At 33.1% G+C, this 26,689-nt stretch overlaps 1 protein-coding gene across 1 annotated transcript in view; it reads right to left on the reverse strand.

Annotated features, from left to right (window-relative positions):
- Positions 1 to 26,689, reverse strand: part of FIG4 (polyphosphoinositide phosphatase FIG4) — a 362,814-nt gene that overhangs the window by 263,105 nt on the left and 73,020 nt on the right. The window contains exons 6-7 of the mRNA XM_090408874.1: positions 14,305 to 14,355; positions 4,743 to 4,917 (exon numbers count right to left, since the gene is read on the reverse strand). Coding sequence (XP_090265000.1) covers positions 4,743 to 4,917; positions 14,305 to 14,355 — 226 coding nt within the window. The remainder of the gene's footprint in view (positions 1 to 4,742; positions 4,918 to 14,304; positions 14,356 to 26,689) is intronic.

Below are 26,689 nucleotides of genomic sequence, written 5' to 3' on the forward strand. Positions count from 1 at the left end.
ATCATGGGAATATAAAGATCTGTATTTAAGTTTTGTTGATTAGGAAAAGGCATATGACAAGGTGCCAAGAGAGAAGCTATTCAATACGCTATAGTTATATGGTGTCGATGGGGCATTACATCAAGCAATACTTAGTCTTTATTTAAGTTGTAAGTTAGCAGTTAGAATTGAAGGAAGTACAGGAAGATGGTTTAATATTAAATCTGGTGTGAAACAAGGATGTACATTATCCCCTCTGTTATTCATTATCTACATGGATCACATTATGAAGGAAAGTCGTATTAAACATGATATCAAAATTGGAGATGTTAATGTCAGCTCTTTGCTTTATGCGAATGATGTTATATTTCTAAATAAATCTGCAAGATTCTCTGACTAAATTGAATAACTGTTATAATAGATATGATATGAAGGTCAGCAATAAAAAGACAAAGATAATGAAAATAGGCAGGATCGTTGAAAATGTCAACTGTGTTGTGAACAGAGAACCTGTGGAATAAGTAAAACATTTCAGCTACTTAGGCACAATTTTTAGTGAAGATGGTAAATTAAATATGGAAATAGACAACAGAATCAACAAAGCTGGCATGGAAGGAAGTTAATTGAATAAATTCATATGGAATAAGAGAGAAATTAGTCAGAACATTAAATTAGCTATATACAAGAGAGTGTTCAAACCAGTTTTAACTTATGGATCTGAGACAGAAGTAAAACACTTTACCAAAGACTAAAGACCGCAGATATGAGAGTCTTGAGAAAGATCAGAGGCATGAACAGATGGCATCAATGGCAATATATTAAAAACGAGGATATTAGGAAAGAACTTGACATTGTCAGCATCCAGGAATGCGTTAGCAGAGATAATCTCAGGTGGTATGGTCACTTAAACAGAATGGGCGAGGAAAGATTAGCAAAACAAGTGTTCTCTGCCAGGTTGGCAGGAAAACGACCCAGAGGAAGACCAAGATATAGGTGGATTGATATGGTACAAAGTGTCTTAGACGATAGAAATATAAGATCTGTTAATTTTGTAGTCTTGACAAGTAACAGACTGATTTGGAGGAAAATTGTAGATAGGAAGTTAGTGATTATGTAAATTTTCATGTAGTACTATCATATCCTGTACACCCTTTGAGGGTACATGGCAGGAATTTGATGATGAGTCTTCAATGTAGCATAGGAGTTGGGTGTTGATGATTTCTTCCATTACTTTAGAAAGAATTCGAGTGAGAGAAACTGGATGGTAGTTTAAAGGTAATCCTTCTTAGGAATAGGTGGTATATGGACTAGTTTCCAAACTGCAGGATAGATACCAGTGGAGTAACAAAGTGTAAATAGATAGCATAGAGTGAGCACAGACCTTTAGAACAACTGGAGAAATACCATCAAGATCAGGAGACTTTTTGGTATTCAATTTGAACAAAATTTTTCTGTTCTCTTTCTGGTGCATGGCAATGAATGTAGAAAGTTTGGGAGGACATTTACCATGATCAGCTATGCAAGAATTGGAGAAGTAGGAAAGCAGGAGGTTGGCTTTTCTGTGGCTGATGATCATTGGCAGTTCATCCATAAGGGCTGCATTGAATGTAGCTCCAGCATTGAATATACTAGACAGTACTACTTGCTAGTATACTCAACGTTGGAGCTGCATTCGATGCAGCCCTTATGGATGAGCTACCACTGGTGATGATGCAATAGTACCATCTGGGTGTAATAATGGTGGGAGTAGTGTTGGACAGAATGCAAGTTTCCTGCTTTTAGCTCTGTCAAAATCAGTTTTCAATGTTGTGATAATTTTTGCAGCTCTTCCAGGCTTTGGTGTAGGCAGTATAGAAAGATGGAGTTTCGGATGTATGCCTGACTCTTCTTTTGTACAGCCTTAGCACACCTGTGGGAAAACCAAGGCTTAGATAGGGAATGGGAATTTAGAGTGGAGTGCGGAATAAATGTTTCTATGCCAATTAGAATTATTTCGGTGATACTTTCTGTACTTAGGTTTGGCTCAGGTAGCTGAAAACAGTAATCTGACTAAAGAAATGAGGCATAGCAGTTGTGATGATTGTCCCACTTGGTGCTTTGGTAATGTCATATAATGTCTAGATGCAAGTGGTTGTGTGTATGTGTTGCTCCATGGGGGGAAGAGATCTGCACTGTGTTGTGGTCTGAGCTGCCTAGAGGGCAGATAACATTCACAGCATACTTAAAAGAATCACTAGTGCTTGTCAGTAGCATGTTAATTCAACCTCAAAAAACTCTTTAAAAACTCTGTGACTCCTTTCCTGTAGCATTTTCTTTCTCTCACAGTTATTACATTTGCTGGAAGCAGATGTTCCAGTTTCCATGTTTTATATGCTTTTGATATGGTAGCATTTGAAAGTGTGTTGATTTTTAAACCCTTGAATGGTTATATTTGCTTGACTGTTAAAATAAAAATAAGAAAGCCTTTCTGAACATAAATCAATATTCTGGAGATGCAACTGAAATGTTCAATTCCTTCAACAGAAAGGAACTGCATCCCAAAACAGAGTATTGTTTTTAGTTTGTGTTGGCTATATTAAGATCTTAGGATAATATATGCAATTCCAGTCACTGTTTTTAAACTTCTATTGATAAAGATAAATCTCATTCACTTTTATAAACAATGGTTTTAAGTAAAGTATCACCAAGTTCACTGAAAATACTATGTTGTTATTATGCATATATTTTGCAAACTACAGAATGATTGAAAAGATCCTCTTCAGTTTGACAATTAACAGTTGCCATAGTAAAAAATTCATATTACTCAATCAAGACCACTGAACATTTGCATTAAGCAACCAAAAATTCCAACATCATTTGGCAAACATTCTCTTCCCTTCACCTTTATCACAGTTGTCTCTGAATCACATTGTATATAAATTACATCTGATTTGATCCTGTGGCTTCCTCTCTTTGAGAGGATTGCAGTTGATTACTAAGGAGATAATGATGCAAGGTGGTTTCCATTGCCTTCCTTGCCGTATTTCTATAACTGTAGCCTGTGTGTTCACGGATCCGGTTTGCCTGCTTGTGGGATGACCCCCAGATAAACTGGCAGAAAAAATCCTGCTGTCCATGTCCAAGACCGGCTAACTTAGCTATGGCTGAGGAAGATCCTTAAGCTCCTCACGTCATTGACGGGAATCGAACCTAGGACACTCCTACCCCAGGCATATGGTTGCAAAGCACAAAGCCACTAAGCTAACTGCGTGGACATAAATTACGTATATCCTACTAAAAAACAAGTATATCTCCTTTCATTAAGTTATAAATGCTAAGCCTTACAGTATTTTGTGATATTTTCTAATCCACAGCATACTTTTTGAAAATTCAAGACTGCCATAGCATATCATCAGAAACATGCAAATTTTTTTTTAATGCGAATTCCCACTCATGAAAGATTATATTATTTTCCTAACTTTGTACGGAAAACACTATTACATACTAGTCTCACACTGCAGGACCAGAAGAAGCCTAAGCCCCCAACAATAACCTGTGTTGTCCAACTCCAGACTTGAGGATTCAAGAAGTCATTCTCTAGTTCTTCATGCCATCAGTGTGCACTGCAAAGCATACAAAGAGAGTATCTTTACTTAAATATAAAGAGTCAATAGGCTTCATTTCGGTGATGTAATATTATTTAAATTAAGGGGATATTAAATCCCACATTGTTTCAAAACCGGATAAGAAACTCAAAGATCGGAATCAAAGAGTTTCATGCCGAATATAGTAAACTATAAAAGTATCGGTGAATACTAGCGTAAGCTAAAGCATGTAGTACAAACTAGGGCAACTCATAGCAAAGGTGGGTAAAGATCTGATCACTATTCTTAGTATTTCCCATAATGTAAAACACATATCCTAGGAGATGTATGATGTTATACATCATGGTGGGAAGTCACTACCCAGACCGGTTTCAACCTTTATTGAGGTCTCATCAGTGAGTAGGTAGATCAAATTAATACCAAGGGTACAGCGAAAAGAAATTATATACTTTGCTATATGAGTTGTCAAAAAGGTGCATCCATTAAATTACTTAAATATAAAGAGCCAATAGGCTTCACTTTGGCGATGTAACATTATTTAAATTAAGGGGATATTAAATCCCACATTGTTTCAAAACCATGACTAAGATCCCCTTAATTTAAATAATGTTAAGCATCGCCGAAGTGAAGCCTATTGGCTCTTTATATTTAAGTAATTTAATGAGTGCACCTTTTTGACAACTCTTATAGCAAAGTATATAAGTTCTTTTCGCTATACCCTTGGTATTAATTTGGTCTACCTACTCATCGATGAGACCTCAATAAAGGTCGAAACCGGTCTGAGTAGTGACTTCACACAATGAAACATAAGTAAATAATATGTGATAATTTAACATCTTCAGCAACTGTCTGTATTCTCTCATCAAATATTAATACCAGATATTAACTCAACTCTGAAAATAATGTTACATTATTAAGATTGAAATAATTCAATCTTAATAATGTAACATTGTAACAAAAGAGTAACTTTTCATAAAAGTTACTCTTTATTTTACAAAAATAAAGTGATGTCCATTAATATTACCAATTAATAAATCTGCATTCTGTACATTGGAATCTTTGAGCAATGTCAACTTTTTTTTAGTGATTAGTTTTATAAAAATTCTTATTCTTGTTAAAAATACAATGAAATCAGTACCATCTATGATTAAATGGCTAAAATTCTTATTTTATACAAACCTGCAAGCTTTCAAGAAAGTTATCAGCAATTTCAATGGAGGAACTTTCAATGTTATGCAACTGGGGATTCCAGAAAGGCCTGGCCTGTGCAGTTTCATCAGGTTCTTCAACCGAAGACAACTTCTGAAGTGATGCCATATTATATTGAAGAGTATGAGTAATGTCATAACTATAGCTGAAATATTTAAACAATTATGAACTCCATAAAAAAGTATAACTAATTCAATTAATACAAAAACGGCATAATTTATAATTAAACTTTGGAAAATTCTAATTTACGACATTACTGAACTGAAACAGCAATTTCAATTCAGTAACCTCATGCCTGCCAGGCTGGTTGCCTGAGTAGTTAGTGTATCCGCTCTCCAGTCAAGAGGCTGCAGGTTCGAATCCTACCTAGAGTTCGAACCTGCAATGGGAGAGGCCTTTACCCCAGCAGTGGTGAAAAGTTACAGGTTGAAAAAAAAAAAAAAAAAGAAAAAAGAAAAAAAAATCATGCCTAGAGCTGAAAGGTATAAAAAAAAAAATGAACTCTATAAAATAATAAAACTGGATCAATTAACATAAATTCATTTTCATATGTGACTGCTTGGAGTGCATTTGAAGACAGAAGAGAGTTCTATGTGAGAGATGGACTTTATTTGAATATGGAGGAAACAGGCATCTGGAGAGAGACTGTTGTTCTCTGGGTGAGTGGGAGTTTTGCAACAGAGAAACTAGAGTTGCCAGGGTGGCCTCATGCGAGAGACAGTTGATTGGAAGATGGGAGAAGGTATTACAGAAAAAACTTTCTCCAACTGTCTCTGATTTAGAATATTTAAATTCAGAATGGTGATACACCATTTTAATAATTTTATAAAATGTATGACTTCTTCACTGATTCAACATCAGTATCTTCCTAGGTCTAGCTCCTACTGATGAGACCTTAACCCTTTGACACATAAATTATTTTTAAAGTTGGAACAGATAAAACTACTATTTATTTAATTCATGTGATTTATTTCATTAATTGTTTCCTTATTATAAAGAATATTAATAATTTTGTAAGGTATGATACTATTCGAAGCACTTAGGTAAATGTAACGGTATCAAACATTTTTTACGTTGCCATGTAGTCTCATGTAGTCAGTAAGGGGTATATGTTCAGGGAAATGTGCCCAATTTTCTGCCTGCAGTCTAATTGGGCAGTCCTTTTGCAATGTATGTCCATGGGTACTATAATAAATTTAGTTTAATCCTTTATCCCAGTGAGAGCAAACAAAGGTTGCGCCTGAAGTACAACACTATATTCAGTCCTGAAGATATTTTCAGGCGCAAACTTTGTTTGCTCTCACTGGGATAAAGGATTATCTAAATTTGTTATAGTCTAACCTAGTGAAAAATAAACTTTCAACATCTTTCTCTAAATCCAGAGTAATGTAATAAAAAAAAGGTGGCAAACCTTTTGGCAACTCCTATAGGTAAAGATGACCTTGCTACTGCTTCTGCCTGGTATCTCCAACTCTGGGCCTGGCTCCCGCTGAAGAGACCTCAATAAAGGTCGAAACTAGTCTGGGTAGTGGCCAATCCCTTAATGCATAACAGTATACATATCCACAAGGAGATGTGTTTTGCATTATGGGAGATATTGGGATAGGAGTGTTGGAAGCTTGCTCCACCTTTGCTACGAGTTGCCTGGTGTACTACTTACCAAGGTAAGATAGTACAACACTATATTCAGTCCTGAAGATATTTTCAGGTGCAAACTTTGTTTGCTCTCACTGGGATAAAGGATTAAACTAAATTTATTATATTACATTTCCAATTCCAACTAGACCTTTTCAGGCTGTTGCTATTGATATGGTAGGTCCATATCAATAGCAATAGGTACATTCTAATAGTCATAGATATGCTAACTAGATTTCTTGAAGTAGTGTCGATGAAGGATCAAACTGCAAAGACTATTGCAAGAAAGTTTTTGAATATGATAATTTGTAGATATGGAACTCCTCAGACCTTACTTTCAGATCAAGGAGCAAATTTCACATCTGAACTGTTGTTACAATTATGTAAATTACTTAATGTTAGGAAGATTTTTTTTACTACACCTTACCACCCACAGTGTAATGGCATGTGTGAAAGGCTGAATAAAAATATAAAGCAAATACTTTCCAATCTGGCAAATACTAAAATGAATGATTGGGATACATATATTTCTCAAACATTATTTGCATGCAGATCTGCTTTTCATTCTGCTATCAAAGAAAAACCATCTTTTGCTTTATATGGCTTTGATCCAATCTTTCCAAATGAACTTGTTTCAGTCATTCCTAATACAGGATACAATGACATAAATGAGTATCTTGAAACAGAGTAGTAGATAAATTTTCCACTACTCACAGATTAGTAAGTGAAATAAGTAAATTAAGTTCTCAGAAAACTAGGCAATATATAAATCGTTTTAGAAAGTATAAGTCATTTGCACCAGGATATTTAGTATTATTAGATGATAGATTTAGTATAAAACGGATTGGAAAATTAGGAAGGAAAGCTTTAGGTCCATATAGAATTTTAGAGAAATTTTCTCCTGTGAATTTTAGGATTCAAGATGTCAAAAATCCTAGTAAAATTATAAATGTACACTCTGATAGGTTAAAAAGGTACTTTTTGGGGAGTAGAAATTTAGTTATATTAGGAGACAATATGAATAGAATATTGAAAGATAAGAGTTGTTTTCCTGATACTAATTGTGCATCTCATTCACAATCAGTTAGTAGGGACGGAAATAGTTTTAAAGCTCGTAATTCAAACACTCAGCAAAGGAGAAAATTAAATTTGAGTAAAACAAAACCTAATGCAGGAAAGTTTAGAAATCACAAGGTACATAATTCAGATAATGTACAATGTAAATGTGATGATAATCAAACTGACTCTAACATGAATGAAATAGTAGCAGAATATCATAGGTTAGTTAACTTAAAGTTAAATAAACCAGAAAAATGTGAAAATACCTCTAAGTTGGTTAATAAGGATAAAGAATCTCAGAAACCTGTAGAATTTGATTCTAATAGTGATAATTCTGTAAATTTAGGGCATAATTCAAATAGTTTAAATGAAATATTTGAAAAGTATAGAAATGAGATTTGTAAGCATAGTAAATTAGAAGATGTAAATTCTGAATCATCTCTAGCATCAGATGTTTCTGAAATCAGTGATTCAGAGAGTGTAAATAATGATCAGCAGGAATCACGTTATTTTTTAAGATCTAGGAATAAGCATTAAAGATTTCTTAAATATAGGTTAAATATTTAAAATTTTTTTTTTTTTTAATTTTCCGAGAAAGATGAAACTGATGTAAAAATAATCATAATTTAAAATTCTGAATATTTGAATGAATTGTTTATGTTAGAATGTTTATTAGTTTTAGTTTCATAACACGCATTGTTGGCACTTGCGATGTGCCCGTTATTGAAATTGTTTTGTCAAAAATGATATGTAAAGCAGTTAAAAAAATTATTGTACTTACCGGATTTGAATAGTTGTGTTTAAACAATTTTATTGTAGTTTAAAATTATCGAGTTGTGTTTTGAAGAGACATCCTCGTTACGCTAACGTAATATACATGTCTGCCATTGTATTTCGTTTCTCGCTTGCCACTTTCATGGAGTGCACATGCTCGCCAAGAAGTTTGATGTGTGATTGACAGCTGACAGAAAGCGTTCGGTATCATAGTAAGGAAGAGAAAAACAAGAGAGCATTCGGGAAGGAAATTAGAACACAGGCCTGCAGATATTTAGATTCAGAGGAATCTGAGTTTTTTTATGTGACAGTCAGAAGAAAATTAATAGTATATTCCGAAAAAGGAATCTTGGAACTATGAAGTTTAAAGTGGAATAAGTATTGATAAATAAAAGGAAAATATTGCTATAGGTGTTTTAAAATGAATATTGGAGGAAACGCTAATTGGAAGATTTATAGTAGGTTCCGAAAAGGGAATCATAGAACTGTGAATTCTTTTAAAGTGGAAGAGTTCAGACTGTCAATAAGCATTAGTGAATAAAAGAAGAAATTGCTATTTACATTCTAAAGGAATGTTCGAGAAAACTCTGACTAGGAAGTTTCATCTGTATTAAGGATGCCGAATCTAACTATTATTTCTATTGGAAAGGAGACAGAATTGAGTCAGGAAGAATTAATGTGTGCTACTTAAGTGATGAGAAAGGATCCTATGAAAATGAAGAACAAAGTCATATATCTTCAGAAAAGGGACATAACAGAGAAAGAAACTGGCTATGAACATTTTGTCCTTGTAAAAACAAAGTGTTTAGTCTAGTCTTAAGTGTAAGTTTATTTTAAAAGGCCTTGGATCCAATTAATTTGTAGTTAGTTATGTAATATTATTTGAAGTGTATATATATTGTTTTTGTTTTATTAAATGTGTTTATTTTGTATTTTGGTCTTGAGTCAGTGATTATTTGGATTCTGAAAGAAATAGTAAAAAAGAAGTCATTGCACCAATTGGAGTGAACCCTTGTACAATAAATAAATATATAGGTACACTCGGAATTTAAAAAAAAATTGTTGAACAGAGATCATTTCTATAGACAGGATAATATTAAATAATTAAAAATACTATATTTAAACAATGGCACAGCCAGTAGTATTAATATTATGATAATATCCTCTATATAAAAATCTCAAATTATTTAGGTATCTATCTACTGGATACTGAACGAACAGGAATGGTCTGCAATTTGGGATTTAGCTGACCAAATTGTATTCTTATTGGCTTAAACCACAATATAAAATGATGGTACAACATGACAGAATTTCATGTTGTAATTTCGGCTAGGGCTTCGCCTGGATAATCAAGGCCCCCAGTTGTTTTCACCAGGGAACCAGGGTGAACAGCGAAAAGTCAGCTACTGGAACAAATCCTAAAAACACACTCTAACTCAAAATCACCAGAGTTCAAGATACTCTGGTGATGTTGAGTTGGTATTATCAACATAAGAAGCCTTAATGGCAAAGAAATGTAGCTAGCTGAGGAATTGGATAAGTATCAGATCGACATAATAGGGGTGACCGAAACAATAAAGACAAAAACTGATGAGATCTTTCTGAGCAATAAATACAAAATGTTATATTCAGGTAATGAAAATCAAGGAAAAGAAGGAGTGGTCATAGTATTCAGCACTAAATATGAGATTAATCTTTGTGAATGGCAGTCAGTTTCAAGTAGAGTGATGTGGGCAAATATCAGAATGAGAAACTGAACAATGAGATTATTTGTGCCTATGGTCAAACAGAAAGTTCTATTAAGGTAGAAGTGGAAGAATTTTATGAGGCTTTAGAGAAAGCAACTGGCACAATGGGAAAAAAAAAAAAAAAAAAAAAGTTGGTCCTTGTTGAGGATCTAAATAGCAGAGTAGGAAATGATTGTTAGACATACAAAAATATTTTTGGGGTGCTTAACGGTCAAAGTCGTATAACTGAGAGGAAACCTCCACATAGCCTTTAAAGGAATGAAAAGAACCGACCAGGGCTTCTGACCTAATGTCCAATCCTCACCATCTCGTGGTGCACCCTGTTGGATATCTACCTGGATACTGAACAAACGAGGATGGGCTGGCAATTTATGATTTAGCTGACCAAATTGTATTCTTATTGGCTTAAACCAATATAGAAAATGATGGTACAACATGACAAAATTTCATGCCGGTTGGGGAGTGGCCAGGTTAAACAAGGCCCCCATTGTTTTCGCCAGGGAACCAGATTGAACAGCGAAAAGTCAGCTACTGGAACAAATCTGAAAGCACGCCCCCAAATCAACATCGCCAGAGTTAAAGATCAGTACTATCAACATAAGAAGCCTGAATGGTAAAGAAATGGAGCTACCTGAAGAATTAGATAAGTACCAGATCGACATAATAGGGGTGATCGAAACAAAAAAAACAAAAACTGGTAAGATCTTTCTGAGTAATAAATACAAAATGTTATATTCAGGCAATGACAATCAAGGAAAAGAAGGAGTAGCCATAGTATTCAACATAAAATATGAGGCTAATCTTCTTGAATGACAGGCTGTCTCAAGTAGAGTGATGTGGGCAAATATGAGAATGGGGAACTAGACAATGAGACTTATTTGTGCCTATGGTCCCACAGAAGGTTCTACTAAGATAGAAGTGGAGGAATGTTTTGATGCTTTAGAAAAAACAACTGACATAATTAAAAAGGAAAAGTTGTTCCTTGTTGGGGATCTAAATAGCAGAGTAGGAAATGATTGTCAGACATACAAAAATATTTTGGGAAAATTTGGAAAAAAGAGCAAAGCTAATAATAATGGCAAATACCTGTTGGATTTCTGCTCAGGACATGGACTGGTTATTACTAACACCATGTTCCAACATAAAAAGGTGCACAAATTCACATGGAGAGAAGAGGCAAGGAATAAGAAAAGTCTCATTGACTATGTTATTGTTGATAGTGATGTTTTCTTCCTGGTGCAAGACATTAGAGTATACAGAGGATTTGAAATTGGAAGCGATCACCATTAAGTCTTGAGCAGGATAAAATTGAATTTCATACTGAAAAGAATAACATGTGAGAAAGTTTTAAAGTGAATAAAAGTTGAGCAGCTCTCAGATGTGAACTGTAGACTAAAATACACAATGATTATTGAAGAAAAAATGAAAGAGTTTGAGAACACGAACCAAACCTTGGAGACTCAGTGGCAAGCCTTGAAGAAAATCCTCATTGATTCAGCCAGAGAGGCATGTGGTGAGGTTGTTTGCAAGTATAGAAAAATCAGAACTCCATGGTGGACATAGGAAGTTAAAGAGGCAGTGAAGGAAAAGAAGAAAGCATATCAAAAGTTCCTGGCAAATAAGTCAGCTTTTGCTCTTAGAGAATACAGAGACAAATGTAAGAAAGTGAAACACTGTGTAAAACTAGCTAAACAAAAGTCATGAAAGGACTTTGGTTAGAACACAGAAAATAAATATCAAGAAGGTGGTAAGATATTCTGAAGGTTGTTGAAGAAGGTTAGAAATAGAGGAAAGAGTGCTGTAAAAGGAGTTAGAGATGATAAAGGTGATATGAAAAAAGGAGAAAAAGATATCCTTGAAGTAGCGGGTAATTACTTCGAAAAATTGCTAAATGAAACAAGCAGTGATAGCACAGTGGTAAAAAAACTCAACAGGCATGCAGTCAGGAATACATATCTATACTTGAAGTAGAAAAATCCATCAAAGGCTTGAAATGTGCAGCAGGAGTAGATGAATATTCGACCAGAAATGCTGAATATGGTGGTATAAAGTCTTACAGTGGCTGCACTGCATAGTTCAGAAAGCCTGGACAGAGGGATGAATTCCTCATGATTGGAGTATAGCTCTAATAGTACCCATATATAAAAAAGGAAATAAAACCGAATGTGAGAATTACAGAGGTATTTCCCTACTGAGTGTTCCTGGCAAGATCTATTCAAGTATACTTGAGAAAGGGTTGAGAAGAATTGTGGAAGAAAAGCTTGGTGAAGAACAAGTTGGATTCAGGCCAAATAGAGACTTTCAGGATCAGATCTTAACTTTACGACAAATAGTTGAGAAAGCATGGGAATATAACAAAGATCTGTATTTAAGTTTTGTCGATCTGGAAAAGGCATATGACAAGGTGCCAAGAGAGAAGTTATTCAATACGCTACCGTAATATGGTGTCAATGGGGCATTATATCAAGCAATACTTAGTCTTTATTTGAGTTGTAAGTCAGCAGTTAGAATTGAAGGAAGTACAGGAAGATGGTTTAATGTTAAATCTGGAGTGAGACAAGGATGTACATTATCCCCTCTGGTATTCATTATCTATATGGATCACATTATGAAGGAAAGTGGTATTAAAAATGATATCAGAATTGGAGATGTTAATGTCAGCTCTTTGCTTTATGCGGACGATATTGTATATGATAGAGGTCAATAAATTTTTGAATGGGTGTTATAGGATATCATTGATGAAATTTTTCATTATATGGAAAGTAGGAGGGAGAGAGAGAAAGAACATGGGGGGGGGGAATCCATGGAAATTAAGTTTATTCACAGTCAAAAAGGAGGAAAGATAGAGATTTTTCTCTCACAGAGTAGTGAGTGAGTGAAATAGTTTGCCTACTGAAGTAGTAAGTAAATCTAGTTTGAATGAGTTTAATTTAATAGGGAGCTATGATAGCTAGTTTCGGTGATGTATATCTACCCTCGATAAGTCCTCGCCTTCCTGGAGGTTTCAGATAATAATATCTGCTGTCACTGATGGTGCCTGAGTAAGGTGGTGTTGTAAGATATTGATAGGAAGTAGTATCTGTGATTTATTACAAGACCCACTGCAGTTACTGTCAATAATAGAGGCATATTTGTTTTTAATTAAAGAAATAAGTCTAACAAGGTGGTGTGTTATAAAAAATGTGGGTTTGAGAAAAAATCATCAGGTAACCTTTTTGTGTAAATACAGATTTGAGGATTTCTTAAATCAGTTCTTCTGACTTTAGGAAAAATTGACAAGGAATTTATTAAATTCAAAGATAATAATTTCCCTTCCTTTCAGCTCTGAATAAACTTATACAGTAAATCTTATCTGACAATATGATTTACTGTATTGTCAAAGGTCAAATGATTTAATTACTCAGCATTATTACCAATATTCCCACTACTGCTACTGGTGGACCTGCTACTGCTTCATGTAGAAAAATTTTACACTAACCTGACAATTGTACAGTGCTTGAAAAGTTTTTTTTTGTAATGACATCATTACAAAATGACATTTAATGATGTCACCTTCATATAGGACTTCAGTCTATTTCAGATAACTTCAGGTTTCTGCTGCTAGATGACTCTAATAAAGCAATCACTGCAGCTATTCATTGCTTTCCCATCCATTGGAAAATAGGAAGGTCACCTGTTTCATTCCTAATGGGGCCTGCAGGTGAGCCAAGTTCCATGTTCTAGTTGGACCAATCCAACAGTTGATAAAACAATTAGATATGTAGAGCATCCAGAAAAGAAAGAAAAAACAGCCATATAAATATTAACTTAGAACCAGCAGTATTTTTAAAAGAAAATTTTAGCTGTACAGCAACAATTCAGTGCATGCAGGAACATCTCAATCACTGTGCAGCCATGCACTTGCGCAGCTCAGAGAGAACAATGATTAATACATTATTTTGATTATTCTTTTTTAGTTGTAATTTATCATGGAATAATAAATACACATTATAATAATAAGAAATGGAATACCTTTTATATTTAATGCACACTGCAGAAAATGTTATTTTTATAATAATTAAAGTTTGAGGATATGTAGTTTTTTTTGGTTTCGTTCCAAGTGATAAAATGCTCCATGGTGGTTCTCATTTAAATTAAATCGGTTTCTGCTTTTGCTAACAATATGACTACAATTAAAAAAAATAAATATAAAATTTTTAAAAATGTCCATTTGTTCCTCATTAAATATAACAGAAAACATTCAGTCCCACACATTCACATCAGTTTCATATCTGCTATATTCAACACACAATCATATTTTGAATTTGCTACTTTACCTAAAATAAAAATTACTTGACAAATCAATATTCTGGAAGATCTTTACATATCTGAAAAAAAATAGCAAATACTTAATTTAGTCTTTGTGTAAAACACATATATTACAATGTTCAATCTTCCATGATAACAAATAACATTTATTTTACATTAAAAAAGAAATTATAACTTAATAACAATTATATTATGCATATTTTTATTACAACAGAATTTCTATCTGGAGTTTTGAGATTCATTACAGGAGGTCTGTTTTATAAGTCACAAAGTCTATGGTACCACCCTTTAGAGTCATTCACTCTTTGCACTCGTACTACTCTCTTGGGCATGCAAAAAAAAACTGACTAACTCACTACTTCCTTCCACAACTTCCAGAGATGGAACATTTATCCCTTCCTCATGTTCTACCCTTTGAAAAATTCCCCTAATGCCCATCATTTAGTAAATAACTGAAAATCTAATGTCTCAATCATATCACCACTCCATTTTTGATATAGCAAAAATCACAGATTAAATGCTCTCAGACTGTCTTCAAAGCCAACGTTCTATGGACTTGATATAATTTTTGTTCCGTATCAAATTGTACTCTCTCTCTCTCTCTCTCTAAAGTTTCTTCATCTCATTTAAATTGAAGTACTAGACCTGAACACAGTAATCCAATTGAATCTGATCAGGATCTTACACAACAGAACCATCACATCCGTTTTTCTGTTGTTTAATGTTTTCACTATTGCAAGTCTCCACTACCTTTGCAATGCACCCCTCGACTCTACCTGTTATTATCCACAACACAGTTCAATCAATAGAACAGAGTCTGATCTACAAAAAAATAAATAAATAAATAAAACTGAAGGGAGAACAATTTCTGCTATCCCAGTCATAAAGTTTTGAAAATTTAACTTTATTTTTTAAAGTGTATTATTTATTTCAGCTGAATCTATCTACAAAACAGTTATTTCCATAACTATTTTGTAGATATCCATAACTTTTTTTTAATAAAAGGCATCAATAAAAATAATTTTTATTATTTTTTATTAATGACTTTTACCAAGAAATCAATGACACAGCTAAATGTAATTTCTTTCTAAATCATATAAATTAATAACTTATCCTTTGTAATTAGTTGTCTCAGGAAATGATATGTTGAAAATTTTTTTCACCTGGGTTCTACTATACATAAAAGATATCAAGAAATTATATACTTGGTTTTAATCCCATACCCAAGGAAGCAAAACTATGTTTTGCACGTGAAATATATTCAAGTCTAAAATACTTGCATAGAGAGGCTAATGACTTCACATCACTTGCCTTAGTATGAATCCCATAATGCAAAGTACATACCCTTTCGGACATGTGAAATGCTATGCATAATGGGAAGGGTCACTACCCAGACCAGTTTCGAACTTTATGAGGTCTCATCAGTGGGAGCCAGACCCAGGAGAGATACCAAGGTTGAAGTAATACAGAAATCATGTATGTCTCATATAAAAGGTTCTAGACCTTATTAATAAAAATCTCTGGATGTGAGAAAGATGTTTGAAGCTTTTTTTTTTTTTTTTTACCTTGGTTTTACTATTGTTGGATTCTGATTATGTAGATATTAGAGTAATTATTATTTGCTTCAGAATCCAACATGATCTTCCATCACAAAGGCTACATTTGTAAATATTATTTAATGTAAATAACTTAAATTATAATTTGATATCATGTAATTACCTTAATTATATCTAATATTTAATTGTTTAATCAAAGATATGTGTTAATAGTAATAAGATTCTGTATTAAATATTATTAAGCTATTTTATTTATTGTTATGTCAATATTACAAGAACTTGTATTTGTAATTTAACTACGCATTTATTGAAATGCAAATATTCTATTTATTCTTGTTTGTGAAAGTTTAACGATATGTAATAACTGAATGTAGTGGTATAACCTTATGTAATGTTAGCGAAAATGTTTACGTTTGTTTGTTGTCATGGAAACGCGTGAAATAAACGAGCGCGAGTGGAACAGAGCGAGGGCTGGAAAAAGAATAATAAAAAAATATAAGAGGTAACAACAGAGAGTTGGGACAGAAACTTGGAAGTGAAAGGAAGCAAGGGCATAAACTAGAGAAGTAGAAGTAAATGAAAGGTTCTTAAGGGCAGGAGTTAAGAGGATAATTTTTATAAGTGAGCAAGGATGAAGTGAAATTTATAGTTAGCTGAAAGTGAAGCCAGCAGTAATAATAAAAGGGAAATTGATGCTGTAATCGGATAATATAAAAAGCTGGACGTTCACGAAAGAATTCTGAACAAACCCAGTTGGTCTAGAATTGCGGCTTATTTCCGATTTGCCCTAAGGAGAACCACACAGTGTTTTAATTAGTTTATGAGTGGTAACAAGGATAGTTGCAGTACCCTGCAGTCGATGTCTGGATTTCTGAAGCGTGATTGATAGTGTTTTAATTATAACTGTGGATAAGTCTTGTAGATGTGTTCTTATGTGAAATAAAAATAATTTAAAAGTTTGCTCACAACGTATTTGATGTACTAGGAACTATTTCTGGTAAGGACTATCTTAGTGTATTATTTCAATGCTTGAAGGATTGAGTGTTAATTACGCTATGCTTAACCTAACCTCAACTGTGGAAACTCTTCGTGATTGAGAGTTGAAGTTAAGAATTGTTAGAGAGATATTTTCAACTATTAGTGCCTGCGATATTTTGAACTTATAGCATGACTGAGAAGTGTGTGAAAACTGATTAGATAGGAAGTTCTATTATATTTATATATGTGTAGGAACTTTGTAACTCAGAAGCTGAGAAAGTGTATGTGAAGGCTTGGAAGGTTGAACTAATGTGATTGACTTGGCTTAATGTTTGACTTATTTTTATTGTTTAAATTAGAAGTAGAATTTATGTATGTGTTATATAGCTTATATTAAATGTTTGTTTTTGTTAATCAAAAGTTGTATTTTGCCTGAATCTCTTTTACTGCACCATTCATAAAATATTCGAACCAAAGCGGGTAAATTAAGTAAGTCAAATATACTCGGCCAGTATATATATTAAGGAGAAATAGTTGAGGGTTGATTTTTCTTCAATTCTTGAACTAATTCAGATATAGAGTGGCGCAGTCTTTAAATATAAATTTTCTCTATATTTGAATTAGAAACCAACTAGCAACTATTTTTAGGTTAAGAACATCGTAGTAAATAACATGTCGGATCCAAGGTACGGATTAAGATGAAATAGGATCACGACAAATGGCGCAGTCGACAGGATGTGATTTAATCGATAAGAAGTAATTTAACAACTATAAGTTAAGAGATTGAATTTAGCTTTGTAATAATAATCGCGGAATTACTCCTTGAAAATTTTAGAAAGTAAATTAAATAAATCACAATGAACTGGTTATAATCTGGAATCAGGCAAAGATAAAAGTTTGTTTTAAAATAGAAAGATTGTATTATTGAAATTTGTAATTCATTAATCACTATGGTTGTTACATCAAGTTCTGAAATGAATGATAGTGAATTCTTTCGTACGGTGAACCCACAGCAGGTCTTTCCCCAATTTTCAGGTGAAGAATCGGATGATGTACTATTTTTTTTTACCTATGCTGAAAAACTTAGAGAAATAGCAAACTGGACTGATTTTTAACTACTAGTTTTAATCAGAAGTAAATTGATAGGTAAAGCAAAAACATTCTTATATTCTTCTCCAATACTTCGGGAAACGTTTGAGTATTCTAAATTTAAAGAAACTTTGTCTCAATTTTGTAAACTTAAAAGTGTAGGCCCTAACTTATGGAAGTTACAGAGAGTCGTTCAAAAGGATAAGGAGACTATTACTGATTTTCACAACCGTTTATTGACATTAGCTAACAGTTTGAATGTTACTAATGAAGATAAACCTCACTTAGATTGGGCTTATTCCAACAGTTCCGGCAAGGTCTTAGGCAAGAATTGAGAGAAACAGCATATAAGAAAAAAATTTCTACTTTAGAAGAGTGTCTCAAAAGTGTTAAGGAAAAAGAACAAATATTGGGAGACCTTTATCCCTCAACCAATGTAAGTCTTGTGAATGTTGTGAATAAGACTGATAGTTCCTTCAACCAATCAGAAATTGAAAAGAGAAATAAGGATGAAAAAGGAAAAGCAAAGAATATTGAAGAAAACTCAAGTAATGTTAACTGCATAACTGAAAGTAAGGAGCAATTTGACAATAAACTGATGACAGAAGTAAAAACTTTAATTCACCAGGAGGTGAATAAATTGAATCAGCCAATAATAGATAGTCTTAACTTCCCAACCGGCCGGTGTGGATGAAATATTCAACAATCCCTAGCTTTTTTCATGGATCAAAACTTCGTCGGCATTCTACCTTTTATCATGCCATTACCTCCCTCCGCCGTTAATCTCGTTACGGCTATTCTATAGCATTAGTGGATTAACTGTTGCTGAGTGACCTTTGTGTCCCCTCTCCCTGTTTTTACATCTATTGTGTTGCCTAGAATTTCATTTACTGTCCTAAGTTATTTGACCTTTCTTGCCTCTAAAATGATTTATTGTCTCTCTTCCCAAAAATTGAAACCAATTTCACATATGCGAAAAAAAAATCAATCCTGAAATGCCCACTGATCAGCTTTTGCAATGAATCTATTTAGTGATAGTGAATTTGGTGTATTTTATTCTAAAAATCAGTGCACTGGAAGAGATGCACTGATTGTTCTTTCACTTTACGTATAATAATTGAATAATTTTTGTTCGAATTTTCAAATTTTTGCTTTGAAAATATTATGTCAAATATTTATATTTTTAAATAATATTTATTGAAATAAATATGTCCTTTTTCTTTCGTTTCTAGCGAAATAGCATTATATGGATCATCACATTTCAGATTTAGAAACGATTTTTTGTTATTCATAAAGACAAAATAAAAAAAAATGTTAAAATGCTAAATTGCCTTACTCGGTTTCCAATTGTGTCTTTTTGGTATCAAAAATTTATATCCAATGATATTTTAGCAGTGATTCTTCCCCTTCGTCATTTATTTATTTATTTGTATTATGCATATTACGATAATATCTAGTGCATAACCTCGTAGATATGTTGAAAATATAATGTGAAAAATATCATATATGGAATGATTCAACATTTTTGCTCATTTTGAAGATTTTCTAATGCTTCCCCCCTCCTCCTTATTCTCTCCTGGAACTGAATTGCATAACTACTCTAAATTTCTATACATGTTTGAAAGCTTTTCTAGACAGCATTCAAAATCAATTACTTAATTTTACCATTTTGACAAAAGATATACGGCAATCAGATTGTATCGGGAAGCTTCTAAATCTGTTCTATTTATTTGCAATCTAAAACCAGCTGTTCTACTGCCCGCTGAAATTATGTGAAATTTTAGAAATAATAAGCTATATTTTCACCATGCAAAATTGTTTACATGCATACCACACAAAAGAAAGTTCAGTAATATTATTTGTATTTGTTTTTCTTTAAAAAAAAATCTAAATATTACTTCTTCTGCTGCTGGAAGCTATTTCTGAAATAATCTACGTCTTCTGAATACTTGGTAATATCCTCTTAGCTGGAGGAAAAGTTGAAGGCTTATTACTCTCAGTGCTATTGAGAAGAAAGGGGAGAACACTAAAGTGCCCCAGGCTGTAGTGCAGAATATGTCAAGAATGTCTTGTTTCCTTTTCGATTGTTGATTACCTATATTCTAAGAGAAATACTGATATTTCGTTTACATGCTTATACATTATTTATGCCAAAATAATTGCTTAATTTATAATGATCAGTTTCACTTTTATTATCAAAAATTAGAAATTAAATCATACAATTATCTTGAAAAAGAGGATTTGAATTATTTTCAAAGAAAAGGTGCATATGTTTCATAATCTTCTTTTTTTTGGGGGGGGGATATAGACCTAAGCAATCTGCGGATATTTCAGATAATTTATTTCATAAATCGTTCGCAAGACAGCTGTTACAAACGTAAATCACTTGGGGAACATACCCATTCATTTTAGTGTAAAATAGTAGCAAAGGTTCAGTTACTTTAGATATCTAATCTAGAAGAAAATGTTATGTCTGCTGCGATTAGAATCATACGTGAATAATTTTTCTGACATGATTTCTCTATTCGTTATAATATAACCAATTTCCAGATTTTTTTCCCTCCTGCAGACTTCATGTTATATGCAGTGATTTCTTCTTTGAACTATAAGCAAAAAAATCAGATAACAGGAGAAAAATATGTAGTATTTTCTTTTCCACTGGCTGAATTTACAATGTTCTTTCTTTGTGTTTTGAAGAGAAAGTGCAAATGACTTTTTTCTTACTATTTTTGCCATTATAACATCTCATATAATTATAAGAGTGACATTTTACCGTTTTTCTCCCACACGAGAAACAGAAATAAGGTGGTAATAATATTGTTGATTCTGCCAAACTTCATCGTAGCAGAAATTTTTATTACAAAACTTTGTAATATATATATATATATCTCCGAAACAAGAAATTTGGAACCCATATCACATCAATGTTGAGTGTTGGCAAGGTGAAAATGTTCCCGTTATTATTTATATATTTCATTTATTAACTAGGGGGGCTATGCCCAACCCCCCGTGTTCCGGTATGGTAGACCAGTTCTCCTTCAATTGTGATAATTCGAAAGGGGGTTCAGCCCCTGAATTCTGATGACTCGAATTTTGAAGACTCGACACTCAGGGTAGCCCCTGAGTTTCAAAACGTTTCGATAAACATGACATAAAAAAGCTTATCATTTTATATATATATATAGGGTAGATTTTATTTCATTATTTTTTATTGTTCTGATGAAATACTTTACCTGGAATACTCTTTCCAGTTTCTCTGTGTCATAAAAAGAACTTAAAAATTAGCCTTCAAGAAGAAAAAGAAACAGTGCATTCGGGTATCCCTCTGTCAATATTTGTAGTCCTCAAAAGGACTGTTTTGATGGCCTTGAAAACAAACATTTTTTATTTCATACTGTTCAGAATTTAAAATTCTTGAACAGCGTGGAACACCTTGAAGCAAGGGTAAACACACAAAGCAGTTTTACACTCAGGGCACCAGATTTTTTTTCCTTTCTGATATTTTTTTTATTACATACATAATATTTGCGTGGAGGTTTTTTTTTTATTAGCCGTTGATGGTAGATTTTCGGGATAATGGTTGGAGTTAGCAGCGTTCAACCTCAGATGTCTGGCAAGATTTCCTGTTTTTCTGCTTGCTGAAGAAGGTGCATGTGCATGCAGCAATGCTTTCGCAATTTCTATTCTGTATTCTAGATATGTTATGGTAGACAAACATTTTTTCTTGTACAGGAGGAAACTGTTCCAAATAACAAAATTCAAACACTTCAAAATTCAAATAACATGTCCAAACACTTTTTTGTAATATTTTTTATGCTGTTTCCTCATTACAGAGTAGAATGATAGCTGCTGCTCGCACCTGTCGACTCAACCCATAGTGTCGTTGTATGCACACACAGCAATGGGTTTTGCTTTCTTCAAACCATGCTTCTCCACGGATTCCGCTGAAGGATTGTGCAGGGAAGATAGCAGAAAAACATCTTTTTTGTCTTTCCAACGTAGTGCAAAGACTTTCCCTCGCTGATAAGTTCGGATTTCCCCCTTCGATAGCTTTCCTGAAGCCAGATCTGGAGGCATATCTCGCCTTTTTGCATTTACAGTACCATAACTATCTGTACGATGCTGTAAAAGCAAATCAGCGAGTTCAGGACACATATATAGTAATTATCCATTATAATGCAGTAACCTTTCCCCAGTAAAGGGTCTAGTAACTGCATTACTGCACGCATCGACAAGGGGAGATCCGAATATTTATCGTGCTCGATTACAGTTTGCTTTCCCGTATAAGGTTTCAAATCCCAAAGATATCCACTTTCCGATTCGCAAAGCATAAAACATTTTACTCCATACTTCGCTTTCTTTTTGGGAATATACTACTTACATTTCAGTCCACCTTTGAATGGCATAAGGCTTTCATCGATACTCAAGTCTCTCTCAGGAATATAGAGTGATCTACATTTTTGACGGATTTTCATCAGAAAATCATAAATTTTGTTGAGGACCAGGCAAGGATGTGTTGCCTGATCGTATTCTTCATTATTCTGAAAATGCAAATACTTCATGATGAGACTGAATTGTTTTTCCGTCATAACATCACGAAGCATTGGCGTGTTCAGAATCGAGTCTGTAGACCAATACATTTCGAGAGCGGGCTTTCGAAATGTATTTCGAAACTTCGGGTTTTTCACTTTCTTTATTCTGATATTGCATTTGAAGGATGACAGTGATTTTAAATATTAATTTCACCTATATCCGAATATCACATAATTTCCTGATTTATAATAATCAGGAAATATGTATATTGTCTGATTTATAATTTGCTAATTTATAATAATCACCACATAGTTTCAGTATCGAAAAATTAAAGTTATGTGGAACAATTACTAGAGAAAAATAACGAATTAAATAAAAACTGTACCTATGTTTCATAACAGTTTTCGGGTGTGTGATAGTAATGCAACAGGGGGGGGGGGGGGTTTAAACTATCAGAGGCGAAATAAAGTTCAATTCTATTGTAAAAATATGGAAATGAAATTTCACATTTGATATACATATTTTGAATGATAAAAATAAGCAAATGTATCGCTTACTTTAAAAATTGGAGAAGAAAATATTTGAATTATGCAGAAAATATAAATTTAAATTAACTGTTAATTTCATTTTGTAATGACCAATTATACAAGGAAACCAAGAAAGTGAAAGTACAGATTACTATACAACATGAAGAAAATATTTAGTAATATGATTAAAGAATTTCATGTTATTCTCTATAAAGCAAAGTTGCTCAAGTGTGTCCTAAAGGAAATCTGTTAATATTATTCGATTTCGATGGTTTTGTACAAAAATAAAATTAATATAACCTGGAACGTTGGCAGCCGGTTTTCTTTTCTTTTTTTAAAAGAATATTCCAAATAATTATCGTGAATTAATTTCTTCTAGAACAAAGAAAAATCTTTTGTCTAGTAGCGATTAGAAAAAAATTAGTGCAAAAAAATAAAAAATTAAATTGGTTAAGTGAAGAAATTATGCAAGACCTTTATTTTGTCCAGAAATTAAAATTGTATTGTACAATAAAAAGAGAAAACAAAAATATAAATAATTTCTCTATTTTTAGTCTATCATATATAACTAAAATCCAGTTCACCAGCATGGAACAAGAAAGTCCGTATCTTGTTATAGGCAACTGAGAGGCAGCTACGAACGGGAGATAATCCGATTAACCTTTCTCTTCAGCGTGAGGGTTTATCACACCTTCTAATGGATATGACAGTCAAATTGCACTTCTTATCCAGGTTCTTTAAACAGGTGGGCTGAATCTTATCCAGATTTAGTTGGACGTCTATAGACGTCCTAGCCGGTAGGAAGGTTAATGAAGTTGTGAAACAATTATCAGCTAATACCTTGAAGTCTCAAGAAAATCAAAACCCCACCACTGGTAAAATTAATGAGATGATTAAACAGGAAGTGGAAAAACAAAGTCAACCTATTTTAACTAGTCTAAGTAAGGTAATTCAAGGACTAGATAACGTTAGACAACAGATGTCTGCTATTCCTCAATCTAAGACAGAGACAAAACAAAGAAATCCTCTTAAGTGTTATAATTGCAACAAAGTTGGACATTATGCCTGGAATTGTTTCCATAACAAGGAAAAACTATTATAACAGCAGATGGAACTCAAAATTTGGATACGTAACCCATAGAAGAAATAACAGAATTCTGAAGTATCAAACATCTAATGAAAGAATGATGAGAATTAGAGGAGATATCCTGGGCTCTAAATGTGACATCTTATTGGACACAGGATGCAATGCCTCTACCATCAAAATGGATTATTTCTTAACCTTAAAGAACAAATTATGGAAAAGCACTGCCAAGTTGAGACAACCTGTAAGGATTACTTCTCTCTCAGATTCAAACTCTGTAGCATATGAGAAACTTCGAGCAAGGATATACCTACCAGAATTTGGAGTGTATGTGTGGCAAGACTTACTTATTGTTCCCTCTACTTCCAATTTGAGCTCCCACATTATCTTAGGAACAAACTTCTTAGCAAAATATCAATTCTCTTGTGATTTTTCTAAGAAGGAAATATCCCTGATGAATAAGAGGAGATATACCAAAAGAAATGAAATTCTTGATTATGATAAGACTAGGCATCAGACAAAGCAGTCTAGATTACTATATGAATTGGGACCATCTACTAAAGGAGAGTCATCTGTAAATCAATTATCTAAGAAGAATAGTGATGATAACTCTGATGTGCACTATCAAACTGACACACCACTTGTCACTGATAAACAACAAAAGATTGTGACCAAGCCTGAATCGGAAATTGTCAATAATAATAATCTAACAGTTGAAGTCAATTTTGCGAAAGTGACCAATCTATTTAATGGAGCAAAACACCATATTGTGAAACAACTAAAACTTGATTCTGGTAATGGAGAACATCAGATTAATTCGGAAGAGACAATCCCATACTACAGACATAGAAGATGCATGGAATTTGATAATGGAGGTAACAAGAAATTTAATGAGAAAAAGAATGAGAATAAATGCACAAGTCATAATAAGGAACCAAGTTTTATTCAAACTAGGTACTACTTGAGAAATCGAAAAAGAAATATGTAACCTAATTCCTCCATGAAGGAGCCTAATGTAAAAAAAAAAAAAAAAATTTTTTTTAAAACAAAAATTTTTTTTTCAAAGAAAAGGTGAGCCTATGTTAAACTGTGAATGAAACTATGTTGTGTATTTTGTTTTTTTTCATTCACATCTAACATTGCTTATTATATATTAATCATGATTTGTATAAAAGTTATTTATTACTCCTTATTTAAGAATTATTATTTAAGTATTTATTCTGAATTCAATCAGCTATTAATTAATTAAACAATTATATGTGTATAATTCATTGTAACTTATATATATATATTGTAACGTGAATTTTATTATAGTTATCTGTATGCGAAATGAAAGAGTTGATTAAGTAGCTCTAATATTCTATTTATTGTGTTTTTATTAACTCAATGTAGTGGTATAGCCTTATGTAACATTAACGAAAATGTTTACGTTTATTTGTTGTCGTGGAAACGCATGAAGTAAACGAGCGTGAGTGGAACAGAGCGTGAGCTTCGAGAAGGATAATAAGAAATATATGGAAGGTAACAAGTAGAGAAGGGAGTTGAGACGGAATTTTGGAAGTGAGGGAAGCAAGGGTATAAACTAGAGAAGTGGAAGTAAATGAAAGGTTCTCAAGGGCAGAAGTTAAAAGGGATAATATCTATAAGCAAGCAAAGACGAAGTGAATCTTATAGTCTGCTGAAAGTGAAGTCTGCAATAATAAAAAAAAACGAAATTAACGCCGTGATCGGATAATATAAAAAGCTAGACGTTCAATGAAGAATTCTGAATAAACCCAGCTAATCTAGAATTGCGACTTAATTCTAAATTGCCCTAAGGAGAACTGCACAGTGTTTAATTGGTTAATGAGTGATAACAAGGATAATTAAAGTAACCTACAGTTGATGTCTAGAGTTGTGAAGCGCAATTAATAGTGTTTTAGTTATAACTGTGGATAAGTCTTATAGATGTGTTCTTAAGTGAATTAAAATATTTTGAAAGTATACTCACAACGTAATAGATGTACTAGGAACTATTTCTGGTAAGGACAATCATATTGAATTATTTCAATGCATAAAGAATTAAGTGTTAATTACGCTACGCTTAACCTAACTTTAACTGTGGAAATTCTTCGAAACTGAGAATCGAAGATAAGAATTGTTTGAGAGATATTTACAGCTATTAGTGCCTGCGATGTTCTTTAAGTGTATGGCATGGCTGAGAATTGCGTGAAAATTATGTGTGGAAACTGGTTAGATAAAAAGTTCTATTATGTTTAATTAAGTGTAGGAACTTTGTGACTCAGAAACTGAGAAAGTTATGTGAAGGTTTGGAAAATTGAACTAATGTGATTGACTTTAATGTTTAACTTCATTCTATTGTTTGAAATTAGAAGTAGAATTTATGTATGTGTTATATAGCTTATATTAAATGTTTTATTTTGTTAATCTAATTATTGTGTTTGCCTGAATTCCTTTTTATTGCACCGTTCACAAAAATTCGAATCTTGCGGGAATCCCAAGTGGAAAACAAATACTTCGGCCAAAATGAATAAGGGGACTGCTAACTAACTATGAATTGATACTGCTATTTTATATAGACTAATCTAAGGATAGAGTGGCGCAGTATAATAGAAATTTCTCTACC

Source organism: Typopeltis vanoorti, chromosome 19 (genome assembly GCF_054136105.1).
Source record: "Typopeltis vanoorti isolate ZY-2024b chromosome 19, IOZ_Tvanoo_1.0, whole genome shotgun sequence".
Lineage (NCBI taxonomy): Eukaryota > Metazoa > Arthropoda > Arachnida > Uropygi > Thelyphonidae > Typopeltis > Typopeltis vanoorti.